Below are 16976 nucleotides of genomic sequence, written 5' to 3'. Positions count from 1 at the left end.
TCCCAACTAATTAACTAGTTTGGAATTAGAGCTAATTAGTCGTCTCGGCATTATTTGAATTAGTTTTTGGTTTTAATTAGGACATGCTTGATGGTGCTAGCATCCACCAGGATGATGAACGAACCAAACAAGGAAAGTGATGATGGAATTGGTGTTGGAACCCTAATTAAAAACATACAGAACAACAAAAGTAAATGTCCTCAAGTTAATTAATTTGGCAGACATTCAATGCTAGCTAATTAACATTGGAACTCTGAGATTGTGTTGAAGTTTGAATATAATGCATGGGGAATTACATTTGTCCTTATTTTTTTCTCTTTTGTTTCTCAAAGTGTTAGGATTCCCCTGAATATGACTTTTATTTTCTACATACACATGTATGCATATATATACATTTATGTATATGTTTCAAACACTATATAATTGCTAAGTAATATTATTTTATGCAACCATATTTGATTAGTGAAGATATAAAATGCAAGTTTGAGCATGATATCACAATAATTAAGCGCATATATATATATATATATAGGGCCTTCTAATGCCTTTCCTAGGTACATACATATGCATGATGATTATATTGATAAACTTTCTTCTATGTGTTCATAGCAACCAGTTCGACCAATGTGTATTCGATCAGAACTTGCTAATTGATTTCCCCACACAACCTAAGTAGGAATATTACATATCGATCCGGCCTGGATAACTGAACTTTTGGATATATATTCATACTACACATAGGATGAAATATACATCTAAATTTTGTAAGGGGGCAGTCATTTTCCATTGGAAGTGAAAAGAAAACCATAAAATGAATATGTTGTGATTTTTCAAAAGTCTATATGGATTATGTGCTTTCTTAGGTACTGCAGTGCACAAGCTTTTTGCATGATATTAACATGGACCATCACTAGACAATTCGTGCCACTGACACGAGGTACATCAAATGTGATTGTTAAGCTCTCACACGTTCATCCTTAGACCGCGTTGAAATCTTTGGTTCCGGCTAATTTTGCATCCAGGAGTCCAATTGCTTCTATTAACACATCCTTGCCAAGCAAGAATCTAGGGCTCATTTGATTTCGGAGTTTGATTTTAGAATCGTGATTTTGATTTTAACTCTACCCACTACACAACAAAAACACACGTTTCCTAAGTCAAATTTATAATACCATCTCATTTATCATTTTCCACAATCAAAATCAAAATTACTTTAATTCTGAAACCAAACGCACTCTAAAGGAAATCCCTTATTTTCCGTTCATACGGAGCGAGCATGAACTTAAAATGGAGCTGGGCCGTCGAGTTCGGGCTCATTAAGCTAGGCCCCCAGGGCCCACTCTCATGCTACCAAGCCCAGCTAAGGAGAACTGATGTACCTCATCCATATCCTAATATCCGTACTCCATGTGCGGTTCAATGTTTTACGCCCAACCTGGTCTCCAGTTTTGTGCGGGAAGTAAAGTTCGGCTTTACTCAAGGGATTGTTCATGTTTGATAGTTATCGACCCGAGCCAGTGGTACCACATCAAAACGAACCAGGCAACAGAACTGGCCAAGAAGAATACATGTCCGTATCAACCAATACGATGAAATATCCACTGACATTAACTTCTCTCCTGACCATGAATCCCGACCAATTTGTGTTTACACAAAGATCCGCTTTACAGATTATTGGAAAGACAATCTTAGGGAACATGATCGAACTTCAGAATCAAAACTGGGATATGTAACTCAATACATCTGATCTAGAGAGCAAACTCAACAGTTCTATCATCAATTCCTACCGAAGCTTTGGTACTACTACTGTTAATTTATCTACCAGCAGCATTTTGATTCCCACACCATCAGATCACGGCATGAAGCGAAGATAGTATAAATTCACTGATCCCGACCTGTTGAAGAGAACAAATCACCGATACAGAAACAAAGCTAATAGTTATAGCAGGCTCATCCAAGCTATGAATCTGTTTGTTCAAATGGGACTCGCACGAACAACTGGCCATTCAAGGTGACAACAGCAGATGTCTGGTGTGGATCGATTCGTGATGGTAAGCTCACAACCTGAAAGGAACATTATTTTCAGAGTCAACATCGGGTGAAACTGGAGGACCACAACAGTTTTTCTGAAGCATCTCAAGACTCGGAGCAGTCCTTGATCAATCCATAAAATATAGAATTACCCGATTCAAGTCAGCTTTAAATACACCATGCAGAGAACAAAGCTTTTCATGCAAATTTTTAGAGTCGAAAAATGTTCAGGAAATTTCTACTTAGGTTGACAAAACTACTTTCAAATTTCCTTTGTTTTCTTGAAAAACACAAGAAGAGATGAATAAAGGTGTTCACAGACCATTTTATACAATATTTGTCCCATAAAGTCGATTCAACACATTTTCACGTTTGCTTCAAAAAGGGAAAACTGAAAAACAGGAGATCTAGAAAATCTTTGACTAACCTTCTTAAAGGGTGTGACACCCCAAGGATTATCTAACTGCTGAGGTTGGCCTGATATGATTAGACGCCCAGCTGGATCAGACTGCACATGTACCTGATTCGAATACGATCCATCAGTACATCATATTAAAAGTACCAAAAAGGAAAATCAGGGACTCACCTCTTCCCGTAGAAGACCAGGAACTAAGGCGTACACCTCATAGCAATCATTCTGTACCAAGCAATGCTCAAAGTTTGTTAATTACGAGCAGAGGGAAAAAAAAATCAAGGAGAAAATAACTTTAGAGTTATAAGAAAACGGAGTTCAAATATTGAAGCACTCACAATTTTAAACACATTAATCTTCACCCAATCAGCTGGAGGTCCAACATCGATAATTGCAGCGTTGGTTCTGCATGATGAAAGCAATCTAGAGATTAAGGAATTTTCTTGAAGTGAAAGAGGAACACACCAAATGACGAATGAACCAGTGATATTAACTGTGGCTTTGTTGATTTCATCCGTGGCCCTTGGGCAGCAGGCTCAAAGTTGGATGGAGATGGCTTTTTGCGCTTTGGAAGACCTGAGACATTGAGTACACATTTCAAGACTGCAAGATCATTTTTTGAAAGTTAAGTAAATACGGATATTCTGCAAGGTTTACCAATACTCTTCTGGTGCTTGTCGCTTTTTGAAGAGAAACTCGGCTTGCCATCCTGAAATGGAGGGGGAAAAATTGGTCTACAAGATTAAAGAAAGAACAGAAAAAGACCCTCTAGGGTGGAGTTTCAGTTATGACATGGTTCAAAAAGTTGAAGTGTAGTGGACAACATATGAATGCTATCAATAATGGAGCGGCTTACTATCATCCACAAGAACCTTAGTTTTTACTTAAAAACCAATTGAGAGTATCCCAATTGACAAACTGATAAAAGATATGTATAGTCTGCGTCACATACCTCATCATCAACTACGCGTGGGGAGTTCCAAACATGCATAGCCCGAGCAGCTGCGTCCCTCATTGCCCGACCTGTCCCCGATGATTGGATGACACCAACCTGATAAAATATTCAGGAAATGGATTCATCTATTACTTTTAGTTCCCCTAGGACTTGGAAGAAATTCCTCAACAAGTGTGTAGACATTTTTTCACGAAGCATCATTCTAAATTTCTTTCTTGCAAACTAACCATAACCTATTCTCAAGCTCAAGAATTATTTCGAGAATCAACATCCCGGTTTTACCACCATGACTCCACCCAAACCTCCTCCATTTAAATTTATTTTCTTCTGTTCAAGCATCTCCAAACTCAGTCATACAAACCATAACTTATTGAAGTGTTTTTAATGAACTTCCTTTCTTTTTGTAGGCGAGGTGTACCTGATTGTCAACCTTAGGCTCTGCATAGGAATCTTCACTGAATGGGAGCTTCCCAGATCGCATTCTATGCTTTTCATATTCAATGAGAGACTGCAAGGCGCAATTATATAATTATTCATTTTTTCCAAAGGGCAAACAAGTTCATTAAGGTAAGTCCTTGGAACACAGATATTAGTAGCTGCAGATTTTGAGAAACAGATATATTGGATACCTTCTCATAGAAGTTTCGAAATGTCCATGAAACTGTAGTGCAGGTCCTGCAGAGTACAAATCATCATTATGATAAGCAACTACAATCAACTTGCACTTAAAAGTCATGTGAACTAGAGACTGTGTACTTGATTCCTCGAAATTGTGGATAAAGAGGCACTTGTCAAATGCTGAAAAAAGGACTTACTTTGGAGGTCTGAAGGGTGCTCCCACTTGTCTCCACAATTTGCACGAAGTAACCTGCAAATATTCACAGACATGGCAAGAACCTAAGCAAACAATCTTGCCTCTACGACATCTAACGTGACCATACTGAACATTTCTTACTTATTTAAGTAAATATGTACACACATGATGAAGTTTTTAAGTGTAAACAAGAAACTAGGATGGATATTTGAGAGAAACCTGTTCATAGCCACCGAGTTTGATCACAGCCCTGTACAATCTGGTGTACAGTGAACAGAAACCAAAGCAAATCAAGTCAGGTAAACAAAGAACTCAATCATAAGATGAAAATTCCTTCCACAAAATCCTAAGACCAAAAACATCGTTAAAAATAATTACTTGAGCAAATTGACATCCTCTTTGTAGAATTTTGGGCCTTTAAATTCGAAATTCCTCTCCTTGTAGAAGTTCTCAACCTCTCTCCTGAATGCTTGCTGCTCCTCCTCTGTACCTGACTCTTCACCATCTTCATACTGCGTTTCCCACAAAGTCGTCCCCCTCGCGCTGTTCCGTTCGATTCCATTTCCTGCACTAAACCCGGGTTTAGGATCATCCTTTTCTGAGATTTCTTCATTTTCTGTCTCGTTTTCTTCAGCTCTCATCTCCGGGGATCCATCGCTGGTGGCCTCATCTTCCTGCTGATTCTCGGGGTTCACATTAGTTCCGTCGCCATCAACTCTACCGCCGCCTTCGGTTTCACCAGCATTTGCATCACCATGGCCATTGACACCAACGGGTTCCTGCTCCTCATCCTTGCTAGGAACATTCACGTTCTCGCCATCACCACTGACACAGCTGACTGAAGCAGGTGGTTTCACCGGACTCTCACCACCACCATCTTCCGTCACAGCCTCCGGTTTCCCTGCATCTTCCCCCGGGTTCTGCTCCTCTTTCTCCAGACCCTCCATTCCATCCTTCATCTCCTTCTCCCCATCCATGTCCACAGCAGCTCTACTCTCAAAAACTCGAAACTTTCGTCGACCCTCTCAAACAAACTTCACAGAACTAAAACAAGAGCCGTTCAACGTTCTATTCTGTACAGAAAGAAACACCCTCCCCTGTCACATAGAGAGAAAGCATGAGGACCCAAGTGAGCAAATTCATACAGGAATCGAGAACAACGACTCCCACAGCAGAACACCATTGTCAGCGTAGCAAAAATCACAACTTTCTCTTGCGGGCTCCCAAGTTTTCCATCTGGGTCTCCACCAACAGGAGCGGTTTCAAATGCAAACACACAGAACAAGCAGGGGGAACACGACAAGGTATAAAGAAGGGGGAAGAGCATACGCAAAAGGGTTCTCAGCTCAAGGTGGCTGCCGGGAGTCCATGGGAGTCCTCGCTGACGAACATGCTAGATCTCATCCTTCCTTCCCTTACGGTTCGGCTTCGGAGTCGCAGCCTCCGCAGAACTGACAGAGGCTGGGAAGGGAGGGGAAAGGGCAGAAGAGAGAGCTGAGGGGATGGAAGGGAGCAGGTCACGCGTCGTATTTAGCAAACAAAACTCTGCTCTCTCTCTCTATCTCTCACTCTGAATTTTGGGCCCAAACAAAATATATATATTCACCAAAAACAAAATAAAATAAATAAATAAATAAGAGAAAAACCTTTTTGCAGCTGCGAACTTCTGGGGCCTATCTTTCATATCCTCACGTGTTAGGATCTGCCACTTGTACCCTTTTCTTTTGTTTTTCACTCCCTTGAGTTTTGCCATTTTTACATTGGTAAATATAAAAGGGGAAATTTTGAGTTTCCGTCCTCAACCTTTGGAATTTTTTTCACTTTCATCCAAATTTTGTTTTTTTCTTTTTGCAATTCTCATCTTCGACCTTTCCTCTCTTCTTTTTTTTTTTGTTACTATAATCTTGACGTTACATTTTTGGTGACTTTAGTTGTTCCCGGTGACCCTAATTGGATAGTGGTAGTCGATGTGAGGCCATCGCCATCCTCGTCTGCTATTTATACTCTTATTAGGTTTTTTCCTTTTCTTTATTTTTTTTATTTTTATCATTTTAGAAAAACTGTAATTAATTATTAAAAAATCATCTTTGGATGGAAAAGTGTTATTTTGAAGAAAAGACATCCAGACTAAAGTGCCAAAAGGAGAAAGGTGGAGGATAACAACAGAAAATAATAGGATTAGACTCAAAGTGGCAAAAATTTCAAAAGTTAAGGACTAAAATTGATTTTTTCAGCAAAAAAAGTATATACTTTTAAATATATCTCAACCTTTGATTTGTGACTAAAAAAAGCACGATATTTCATTTTCGGGCTAAATCTATTCCGCTATCAATATTTCGTTAATTTTTTGTCAATTTCATATTTAGTTTCATTTTAAATACGATGCTTGACCTTTCCCTTCATCTTCCCATCACTTCTCTCTGTCCGGGCCTTCCTCTTCTCCCCTTTCCTCCACCTTCCCATCTATTCCACAGCATATTAATGGCAAGATTTATTTGAATTGACATGATATATCGTTTTTTTTTTGTTACAATGAAAAGTCGAGATATAATTAAAGAAAAACTCTAAGATTATAATTTTTTTATATAATTTACCGTTTTAAAATCACATGCTGCCATGTAGCTAGCAAATTGTAGTCTATTACATGTGGTAGTGTAAGGGTTCTATTGAAATTATTTAAGCACCTTTTAATCTTGTCGATTTCAACGATCTTCAGATATCAAAACGCGGCAACCTTCTTGCTAGTGTCACGATCATCAAATCCCAAAACTGCCATGCTCACATAGGAGCCACGACCTTCTTGCCAGCTCCGCCGACCCGAGAGCCCGTTCGCCGAATCCAAAATCTGTAGTGCCTTCAATGTAAAGTTATACATAATAAGGGGATGGAATTGCGAAGAAAAAGGAGGAAAAGGTTGCGAAGGGATGAAGAGAGTGAAATTTGCCATTATCTCACCCAACCTCATCAATAATCCCGTACTGCTATCATCGACCCTTTTCCGGTAGTCTCGCCGCAGGCGATCGCAGCCATCTCTGTCTCTGTCTCTGTCTCTGTCCCTCTGCTCCTCCTTCACTTGAATTTGCTCAGTCACCGAAATCCCCTCTGCAGCAATCACAAATCCTCTCTGATCAATCCTTCCCACTGAGCTCCCAATCCGTGTGGGCCTCTCTCTCTCCAGCTGCTGCGAAACCCTAACGCGGTACTCCCCGTCTTGCACCCTACCATACCGTTGCTTGCATTGGCGTCGTCCTTGTGCCCGGAGAACGCTCCCCCACCCTCGATTTCCGACGAGAAGGCGATCATCACTTCTCCAAAGAGCCTCATTCACATGCCCATGAGGGTTACTGCCCTCTGCTCCGGCACAGTAAAGTCTTCTCCTTTTTGCTAGTTTCTTTCGCTGCCACTCAATTACACGGGGCGAGGTGTGCTTTTAGGCGGGAAAGCTGTGGACTTGATCCCTGGGTCGGTACATGGAGAACGAGGTGATCGAGTTCGACATAGGGTTGGGAGGTGGGGGGAGAGAGCTTGATGATGACGGTGTTGAGATAGAGCACCCTATCGATGACGAAGAGATGATCGACAGCCCGTCGCTTAATAGCATCGGCGGTGGCGGCAGTTTTGGAAGTGGGAGCGGTGAAATGTACCTCCCTGAGGGCGATTTGTTGGATCTCGAGCCCTATGAGGGGATGGAGTTTGAGTCCGAAGAGGCCGCCAAGGCCTTTTACAATTCATATGCACGTCGCGTTGGGTTTAGTACTAGGGTGAGCTCGTCTCGCCGCTCTAGGCGGGATGGGGCGATCATCCAGAGGCAGTTTGTCTGTGCCAAGGAGGGGTACAGGAACTTGAACGAGAAGCGGACAAAGGATAGGGAGATTAAGCGCCCGAGGACAATCACTAGAGTTGGGTGCAAGGCCTCAATGTCGGTTAAGATGCAGGATTCTGGTAAATGGGTTGTATCCGGTTTTGTGAGGGTGCACAATCATGCACTGGTTCCCCCTGATCAGGTCCATGTCCTCAGGTCTCATCGGCAGATATCTGGTCCTGCCAAGACCTTAATTGACACCTTGCAGGCAGCAGGATTGGGCCCTCGGAGGATCATGTCAGCTCTGATAAAGGAGTACGGAGGGATCAGTAAAGTCGGGTTTACGGAGGTTGACTGTAGGAATTACATGAGGAACAACCGTCAGAAGAGCTTAGAGGGAGAGATTCAGCTTCTATTGGACTATCTGAGGCAAATGCAGGCTGAGAACCCGAATTTCTTCTATGCTGTGCAGGGTGGTGATGATCAGTCCACAAGCAATGTCTTCTGGGCAGATTCTCGGGCAAGGCTCAATTACACTTACTTCGGTGACACGGTCACGTTTGACACCACTTACCGGTCCAACAGGTACCGCCTTCCCTTTGCTCCGTTAACTGGGGTAAATCACCATGGTCAGCCTGTATTGTTTGGTTGTGCTTTCCTAATAAATGAGTCTGAAGAATCATTCGTGTGGCTCTTCAATACATGGCTAATGGCTATGTCTGGACGCCCTCCAGCATCGATAACTACCGATAATGATCCAGTGATAGGGTCGGCAATCGCGCAGGTTTTTCCCGACGCCCGTCTTCGTTTCTGTAAGTGGCATATCTTTAAACAGTGCCAGGAGAAATTATCTCATATATTTCTTAAACATCCAAACTTCGAAGCAGACTTTCATAAGTGCGTAAACTTGACAGAGTCTATTGATGAATTTGAATCTTGCTGGCTGGCACTTATTGAGAGATATGATCTGAGAGATCATGAGTGGCTCCAGACAATATATTCTGCTCGTAGACAGTGGGTGCCTGTGTATCTCAGAGATACCTTTTTTGCGGAAATGTCCATAACGCAGCGTAGTGATAGTATGAACTCGTATTTCGATGGGTATATAAACGCCTCAACCAATTTGAGCCAGTTCTTTAAGCTCTATGAGAAAGCTCTAGAAAGCCGGAATGAGAAAGAAGTGAAAGCAGACTACGATACAATGAATACTCTCCCCGTGCTGAAAACCCCATCACCAATGGAGAAACAAGCATCTGAACTTTACACGAGGAAGCTGTTTGCAAGATTTCAAGAGGAGTTGGTCGGCACACTTACTTTCATGGCTTCTAAAACTGAGGATGACAGTGAGATTATTAGCTACCAGGTTGCAAAGTTTGGGGAGGATCATCGAACTTACTATGTCAGATTTAATGTGCTGGAGATGAAAGCAACTTGTAGCTGTCAGATGTTTGAATTCTCTGGTCTTCTTTGCCGGCATATATTGGCTGTTTTCAGAGTGACCAACCTTCTTACCCTTCCCCCTCATTATATATTGAAAAGATGGACCAGGCATGCTAGAAGCAGTGTTACGTTGGAAGACCATGCTAAGACTGTATATACGAATTATCTAGAATCACACACTGTGCGGTATAACACGCTGCGGCACGAGGCCTTCAAATTTGTAGATGAAGGGGCGGAATCTGTAGACACTTATGATGTGGCAATGGCTGCACTACAAGAGGCCGTGCAAAGAGTTTCCTTAGCTGCAAAGGATGATGGGAAACCTATGATGGTCAATGGACGAGTTAGAGAAAACTCATCACGAGGCAGAATTTCAACAAATCCCCCAACAAGCAATGGTCAGGGGACCTCGGGCCAAACTTTATCCGAGGTTAGAGTTACTTTCTTACTTTCTTGTTCACACAAAATTGCTTTTTCGTTTATCAATTGTGATACTCTGGCATATATTATTATCTTCCATTTTGATAATACCACTCTGATGAAGTTAGCTATTGTTCACTTGTATTCTCATGAAGCATGACTGAGTCTCATGCATATCCTGCATGTTAGTCATAGGCTCTTAACACAATAAATCTTAATAATGTAGGTAACTGAATTCTCAACAGCAATTATCACTTGCTAACAGATGCTTACAAAAGGAAAGAAGATCTTGCTTATTAAATACTTAGCCTATTATTCTCAGTCTGTGTTTTGTAAGCGTGCCTACTTAGTGGAATGCCCCTGTTGAAAATTTAGTATTTCATTTTTGGAGCTCTATATGTACATTAGACTCGATTTTGTTGTTTTCGCCGAGTACTATACTTAAGTGATCCCTTGTGCCTCTACTTGCATTTCCTTCCTCATGGAAGTAAATTGTCGTTCTTTCTCATAAGTGTGGTTTTTGGTACAAGTTTTGAAAACCAAGGCCAACTTCATGCTTGAGGAAGTTGTTTTTCTTCCCCGAGCTAGTAATCAGTGCCCCACTCTCTTTTGAGTGTCATTACTTTTTGGTCTGCTTTCATATAAACTAGGAATACTATGGCAGTGCACATTTGCATAGCACTAGTGAATATAACCCGTGCGATGCACGGGAATTATGCATTACAATATGAGATTTTATTTGATACAAATTAATTTAATCAATTTATAGAAGTCAGTTCTGAATATACAATTAGTTTTTTCTACCTAATATTGTATATTGAGGATTTAAAATTGATTAATCATTAATAGGTACACTACGTATGTCATGGTGTTTATGACAAATTTCAAAATTAAAGAAAAGTTAAGCTTGTGTTTAACAGCTTTCTTAACAAAGTAATTTTAAGAGATAAAATAGAGAAATTTATTTATCATTTTACATTCATGTGAAAGGGTATTAGTTTCTACGGTAAAAAAATAAATATTTTGATCGTTTTGTATCTCACCAAAATAAATAAGTAAATAACAAAAAAAATAATTCAAAGTAAAACGTATGAATAACATTTTAGGGAAATGACAGTGTATTCATAATGTGGGACTTAATTGATTTGGTAGTTGATAAAATGGAAATTATGGGAAAAATGGAATCTGAAGAAAGAGGTATTCAACCCATGGAATCGTATTACATTTTGGTACTATTTATTAATTGATTGATATGAAGAGAATAAGGAGGGGGTGGGTTAATATGATAGATATAATCTTTTTTATAATTGAATTAAAATATACTTTAATGGGGTTGATGTACTATATAGAATTTTGTTTTAAATAAAGTACACTATGCCATGTGGATTGCTTGGGAGGGCTCCTTTGTTACTCTCCTTTAGCTTAGTTATATAGATGTTTCACACCATCCCTTTGCTGTCAGCTATTCCACGCCGAAAGGCTTCTCACTGTTGATGTCATGATAATCTACTGATGGCTTCCGCACTTTGCTTGATTATATTTGTGATTCAATATCGTAGAGTTCAATCCGTAATTCCAGTTTCATCATTGAATAAGGTGACCCATGATGAATAGCAATGATTGGCCTTACCCGATATTAATGGGAAAAGTATGAAGGATCTAAATATCTCTTTTGCAGGACAACATGGATCAGAAGATCAGGGAACTTACAAGTGGGTTGGAAGCTGCCAAAAGGAGGTGCGAAGTCTACAGGGCCAATCTTCTCTCAGTGCTGAAAGATATCGAGGATCATAAGCTCCAGTTATCAATCAAAGTGCAGAATGTAAAGATCAGTATGAAAGACGGCCTTTAAAAGGTGCACTTGGTCATGCCCCTGTCTTTTCTCTCGAGTAATACTGCAGGAATTAGGAAATAGTTTGTGCAGCTTTTCAATGTCTTTGGTCTACCTATTACCCAAAAATTCAGCTGCTGAAACAAAAAGAAAATTTCTCTTTTGTACAGGTTGTGTTTCTTAGCATAAAATAGTAGGGAATTGTTAGCTTAGTCGAACAATAAAAGTGGCTTCGTCAACATGATAGGAAAAATGGATGGACTGTTTTTGCTCGTTCCTGTAAGTATTTGCTTTAATTTCATCGGTGGGGAAGGCTTCTGCCTATTGATTTATTTCCGTCCCTTTTTTCTCCCTTCTACGTTCACTGGGTTCTGATCAAGTGTATTTGGGTATGTTCAATGATGTGTTTATCCTCCTTTCTACATCCACCCTGTGATGGGCAGAAGTCGATAGCTGGTCCTGTGCCTCAGGTCTCTTGGAGTTTGCAAATGCAATCTTTCAGCTTGTTATATTTCAAAGTGATGGACAGTACCTTTTAAACACCGAGTTTTTGGTTACGTCATTGACATTCGAACTGCTGGTAAGTAGAGCGATAAGAGTCGTATTTGACGATTAATTCTTCAGTCGATTGAAGTCCTTCCAAGGGGAATTCCTTGTTCGACACGGAACGCTGGATGTTCCCACTTCCAGGCAGTATGAAGTTTTGGGCCCCTTTTACTACAAAGGAAAATTTGTGACTCCGCTTTATAGATGGAATAAAATTAAGGATCTTAAGGCAGTTTTTTGACATGGCAATTTCCTAAGTCATCTTACATGGAACCATAGCTCGAGCAAAATCTATATTACAAAAGGGAGAACGAAATTAATTGGTAACTTGGTATAACTTTTTCTACTCTAAAAAATGTTCATAAAATAAAATAATAACATAACTAATTAAATATTATTAAATTATGAGAAGTTGAAGATTTTTTTTTTGATCGGTAAGTTGAAGAGTATATTTGTAATTACACTTTCAAAAACTACCAACTCCACATAATTTTCTCCCTTTCCTCTCCCATCTCAGAATGCAGCATTTTATTTTCTTAATTTCATGTAATATTATATATTTCATCATAGATAAATTAGTATTAAAAAAATATTACACATAGTATGCAAAATACTTTACAAAACGTTGATGCAGATGCAAATTTTAAATTTCTAAATTATATTAGTTTATTTCCCCGCGGAGCGCGAGTCGTATTCTATATTATATGAGTGGATGGTCCGTCAATACGTAACTTCTGAATTGTGAGCCAAGATAGCAAAATAAAAGTTTCATTTGTATAGCAAAGTTGAGATTTTGACATTGAGTCCTCAATTTCTTATTTTCCCCAATCTAGCCATTTAACTTTTTTCTTCCGGTGTTCCATGTGTGTGCTCTTTACAGTACCTCAATCTGTCAAGGGAGGAACTAGTATGCGGAATGATCCCATGAAAAGCCGATAGAGAGCAACTTCGATAGCTATTTATATTTGGACGAATATCAGGCGACTAATGAGAATGAAATACAGCACCGATTGTTGCATGACTGTCCTGTCCCAGTAGATCTTCATCTACTCCCTCGACCTGCCGTAACCTCAGCTCATAGATTTTTCCCCCACGAGCGCACAAGGGAATTGGCAAAGCCACGACAACATTGTTGGGGCCCCAGATGACCATGTTTTTCTTGACGCCCACAAAGCACCGATGGAGTACCTGTCGGAATCTACTTCGAGTGATGAGGTCTTCTGACTAATCTTCCCTATCCAAATGAAGGCTCATTCTTTCAAGCTTAGCCTGGCGTTCTGTACTTTTACTGACAGTTTTAACTTCTGGTCTTCCATATCTTTAAGAATAGCCAAAAGGTTCGTCCGATAAACTTCGCATCTCTGATTCGTGCTCTCTAACGCGGCACTCAACTCTCGAATCCTCTTCTCCTTTTCACCCTATAAAGGCCATAATTGCATCAGTTAGTGTCAGAAAGAATCCAAACTAGACAACTTCCCATCCAGAGAATGTAAACTTGGCCATTTACTATGGCTCCGGTTAATACATCGGCATCAGTACCAATAGCAAATAATTGCAATTTCGACAGAGTACTGTTGACGTTTAAGAAGACCAAGTTCATGAATGATCCGAATTTACTCATAAGTTTAACTACAAAACTAGCAAGTTCAAATTTCAAGGATCCTCAGTAGTATCGAATTATTAACACTACCATCTTAAGTTGCACATGACTTCAATGCAGTTATACCATCACAGGAATAAAAAGGTAACACCGAGAAGAATTTGGGTTTTGCGATACTTCTAAGGTGAGAAAATAACATACCACTGTTTCAGTCTGTCCAATCTGATTATCTCCAGCTTGATGCAACTCTTGACTATCTCCATTGGCCATGTTTCCTTCCTGTGAAGCTCCAGAGCTTTTACCTTTTACAGCGGCTACTTTCTTAGCAGCCTCTTGCAATGCCTCCAATGCCACGTAATAAACATGGATAGATTTTGCTCCTTCCTCGACATACTTAATCGCCTCCTGGCGTAAGTTGTTATACCTTACGCTTAGAGACTCCCGAGAATCATTTGGTGCCTCAAGGATGCGGTCCTCGGGAACAGCCCCACTCTTGGCATCTCGGGTCCAACGTTTTAGAATGTATTGGGATGGGAGAGTAAGGACATTTTTTGGCCTAAAAACTGCCAATATGTGCCTACAGATTATTCCCGAGTACTCAAACATTTGGCAGCTACAACTTGCTTTCATCTCGAAAGAGTTGAAACTAACGGTGTGAGCCTTGTGGTCTTCCCCAAACTTAGCAACACGATACGTGCTGACAGTTCCCAAGTCCTCGATTTTGGTTGCGGGGTTCGCCAGGGTTTCAACCAATTCCTCTTGGAATTTCATGAAAATCCTTCTTGTATACACCGCAGCAGCTTGTTTCTCCATAGGAGATGGTGTCTTAAGAGTCGGTGTACTATTGGTAGTGTCATAATCGGCTTTCAGTTCCTTCTCATGCCAACTCGATACGGCCTTCTCATACTGTTTAAGCAACACCTGTATTGTAGTTGATGCATTGATATAACTACCGAAATATGCATCTAGACCTTCGCTTCTCTCTGGGAGAGACAAATCCCCAAAAAATGAATTTCTTAGATAAACAGGCACCCACTGTTGCCGAGCATTGTAAATCGAGAGCAGCCACTCATTATCCGTGAGATAATACCTTTCTAAGACCGCAGCCCAGCACGACTCGAATTCATCGATCGTCTCAGTCTCATTTATGCATTTCTTGATTTCGAGTTCGAAAGTAGGATGTGACTGATAGATGTGAGCCAGCTTCTCCTTGGTTTCTCTGAACATTCCAGACTTACAGAAACGATGTCGAGTTCCGGGAAAGACTTGGGAGACAGCGATCTGTATCAAGCCATCTGGGTCAGTTGTCATGGAGACAGGGGACCGACCCGACATAGCATGGAGCCATGTCTGGAGCAGCCAAACGAATGAGGACTCTGACTCGTTCAGCATTATTGCACAACCAAACAACACGGGCTGCCCGTGATGGTTTAACCCAGTCAACGAGGCAAAGGGCACCTTGTAGCGGTTCGTCCTGTATGTAGTATCGAATATCACGGTATCGCCGAAGTAGGAATAGTTCATCCTGGCTGGTGCGTCGGCCCAGAATATGCTTCCACCCGAGTGATCGCTATCCCCCTGGACTGCATAAAAGAAGGCCGGATTCTCCGACTGCATCCGTTTGAGATAGTCCAACACATGCTGACCCCCCGACCCGAGGGTCCTCTGTCTGCTGCTGCTCATCTAAACCCCCAAACAACTAAAGCCAAGATAGGAGAATCGAGCTGCAGGATAAGAAACTAGTCAATACCATGGAATTGCTTTCTTGGGATTACGCAGAGCTTTCTAAATGGGAAAATCAGCCGAAAAGAGTATGAAGAAAGCAAGAACTGTTCCTCAGAGAACGACTGCAATTGCATATCAATGGCGTACACCGATCACAAGAGAAAATTAGAAATTCCTGAACCCCTGAACGAAAGTTGCTACCTTTTCACTTTTGGGCAGTAGCTCGCCGGCTGAAGCGGCGGGAGCAATTGCTAAGAACGTGAAGAGTGATGGCAGAGCAAGAAGAAGAGGCGAAGCAGTGTAAGCTTGGGATGAGCAGCGACTAGGGGAGGAGCTGAGAAGAGCAGCAGACACACACAGAGACGGGGAGAGAGAGAGAGAGAGAGAGAGAGAGAGATTGAGATGATGGATGGGCCTTTTTTGGGCCTTTGATGGGCTGGACTTAAAATTCAGACAGGCCCAGGAGAAAAAGTCCATGGGCTTTTAAACCGTCCGGTTTGGGTAACCGCGTTTTTCTTTATTGGAAAACCCGGAGTTCCCCGGTCTGTCCCCTGGTCGGGAGATGTGAGGAGATGTGATACAGTCAATTGGCTTATCGGGCATTAGTCTCAGGTAATACAGACTGAGTACGTACGATGGTCTCGCCAAAAATATGCAGACGGGGCTTCGCTTCCAAGGTTTGGGAGTGATTAAAGTGCATCGACTGCTCCAAATCCCGGGACTTTCGTACTACCAAACACTAAAAGAGAGTAAATGCACGAAGAAAGTTCAATTTTAGATGCTCTTCTTCGACATGACTTTTGATTGTTCTTAGAATAAGTAACTTTTCTTTTTGGGTGAATTTCTTTAGTTTACCTTTTACACATTCAAGGTAAGAATAAAATCCAGCAGCAACAGAGGAAAAGTTTCATTGTTGTTGGGGCAGGTTAGTGCTAAATCTTGCCACTCTTCGTTCTTTATGAGCATATGAAAGAGAAGCGTAAACAGCGAGCCTTTCGATATTAGACTTCGTCATATTGAACCGAGAAGAAAATGATTTATCTGAACCACTTTCAATGTGCTTTGGACATCACTCTCGACTTGGATTAAATATCTAGTTTGATGATTGGAGATGCTTAGAATCAATTGGAGCTTGTCGTGGCATATGAAATGGAGCGTGGCGAGTTTGATCTCAAATGGGCAATCTTCTGGATGTCTTACATCATCATATACCATGATGAGAAATTCATGATGATTCTACTTGCTAAATGACATGAGAAAGTAGTGAGTCATGAATTTGTATGAACAATAAATTCTATTAATTTTTTCATTATGTTACTGTGAAAAATAATTGTTTAAGATTTTTAATAATAAGAAAGGAGTATATCGTAGCATAGATGCTTGCTTGATCTATAAATCAA

General features: G+C 40.8%; 3 protein-coding genes across 3 annotated transcripts; 1 reads left to right on the top strand and 2 right to left on the bottom strand.

The window, feature by feature from the left end:
* Positions 1–1571: 1571 nt before the first annotated feature.
* On the bottom strand, positions 1572–5786 carry LOC116197432 (AT-rich interactive domain-containing protein 5-like). Its single transcript, XM_031527577.1, has 13 exons — positions 5542–5786; positions 4591–5309; positions 4432–4471; positions 4214–4266; positions 4028–4073; positions 3817–3906; positions 3396–3494; positions 3101–3152; positions 2938–3019; positions 2782–2848; positions 2618–2668; positions 2459–2551; positions 1572–2064 (listed from the first exon to the last, which is right to left on the bottom strand). Exons 2-13 carry the CDS (start codon positions 5187–5189, stop codon positions 1960–1962), a joined length of 1377 nt encoding a protein of 458 aa, XP_031383437.1. The 5' UTR covers positions 5190–5309; positions 5542–5786; the 3' UTR covers positions 1572–1959.
* A 1419-nt stretch (positions 5787–7205) lies between these two features.
* On the top strand, positions 7206–12041 carry LOC116195594 (protein FAR1-RELATED SEQUENCE 5). The gene is made up of 2 exons (XM_031524863.1): positions 7206–9884; positions 11553–12041. Exons 1-2 carry the CDS (start codon positions 7683–7685, stop codon positions 11724–11726), a joined length of 2376 nt encoding a protein of 791 aa, XP_031380723.1. The 5' UTR covers positions 7206–7682; the 3' UTR covers positions 11727–12041.
* Positions 12042–13003: 962 nt separating this feature from the next.
* On the bottom strand, positions 13004–15942 carry LOC116195596 (protein FAR1-RELATED SEQUENCE 9). The gene is made up of 3 exons (XM_031524865.1): positions 15778–15942; positions 14053–15575; positions 13004–13669 (listed from the first exon to the last, which is right to left on the bottom strand). The coding sequence occupies exons 2-3, from the start codon at positions 15532–15534 to the stop codon at positions 13502–13504; spliced, it is 1650 nt and encodes a 549-aa protein (XP_031380725.1). The 5' UTR covers positions 15535–15575; positions 15778–15942; the 3' UTR covers positions 13004–13501.
* Between the last annotated feature and the right edge of the window lie 1034 nt (positions 15943–16976).

This window comes from Punica granatum, chromosome 2 (assembly GCF_007655135.1).
Source record: "Punica granatum isolate Tunisia-2019 chromosome 2, ASM765513v2, whole genome shotgun sequence".
Taxonomy (NCBI): Eukaryota; Viridiplantae; Streptophyta; class Magnoliopsida; order Myrtales; family Lythraceae; genus Punica; species Punica granatum.
Note: the sequence above shows the minus strand (reverse complement) of the source record. Positions and strands in the feature narration are given on the sequence as shown.

Excerpts from the sequence above, each read along its gene's own strand:
- LOC116197432 (XM_031527577.1), bottom strand. The coding sequence starts at position 5,189 with ATGGATGGGGAGAAGGAGATGAAGGATGGAATGGAGGGTCTGGAGAAA. Across the intron at positions 4,472-4,590 it reads GAGGATGTCAATTTGCTCAA|ATTGTACAGGGCTGTGATCA; the intron begins GTAATTATTTTT and ends ACTGTACACCAG. Across the intron at positions 3,020-3,100 it reads CAAGCACCAGAAGAGTATTG|GTCTTCCAAAGCGCAAAAAG; the intron begins GTAAACCTTGCA and ends TCAATGTCTCAG.
- LOC116195594 (XM_031524863.1), top strand. The coding sequence starts at position 7,683 with ATGGAGAACGAGGTGATCGAGTTCGACATAGGGTTGGGAGGTGGGGGG. Across the intron at positions 9,885-11,552 it reads CGGGCCAAACTTTATCCGAG|GACAACATGGATCAGAAGAT; the intron begins GTTAGAGTTACT and ends TCTCTTTTGCAG.
- LOC116195596 (XM_031524865.1), bottom strand. The coding sequence starts at position 15,534 with ATGAGCAGCAGCAGACAGAGGACCCTCGGGTCGGGGGGTCAGCATGTG. Across the intron at positions 13,670-14,052 it reads TTGGACAGACTGAAACAGTG|GGTGAAAAGGAGAAGAGGAT; the intron begins GTATGTTATTTT and ends TGGCCTTTATAG.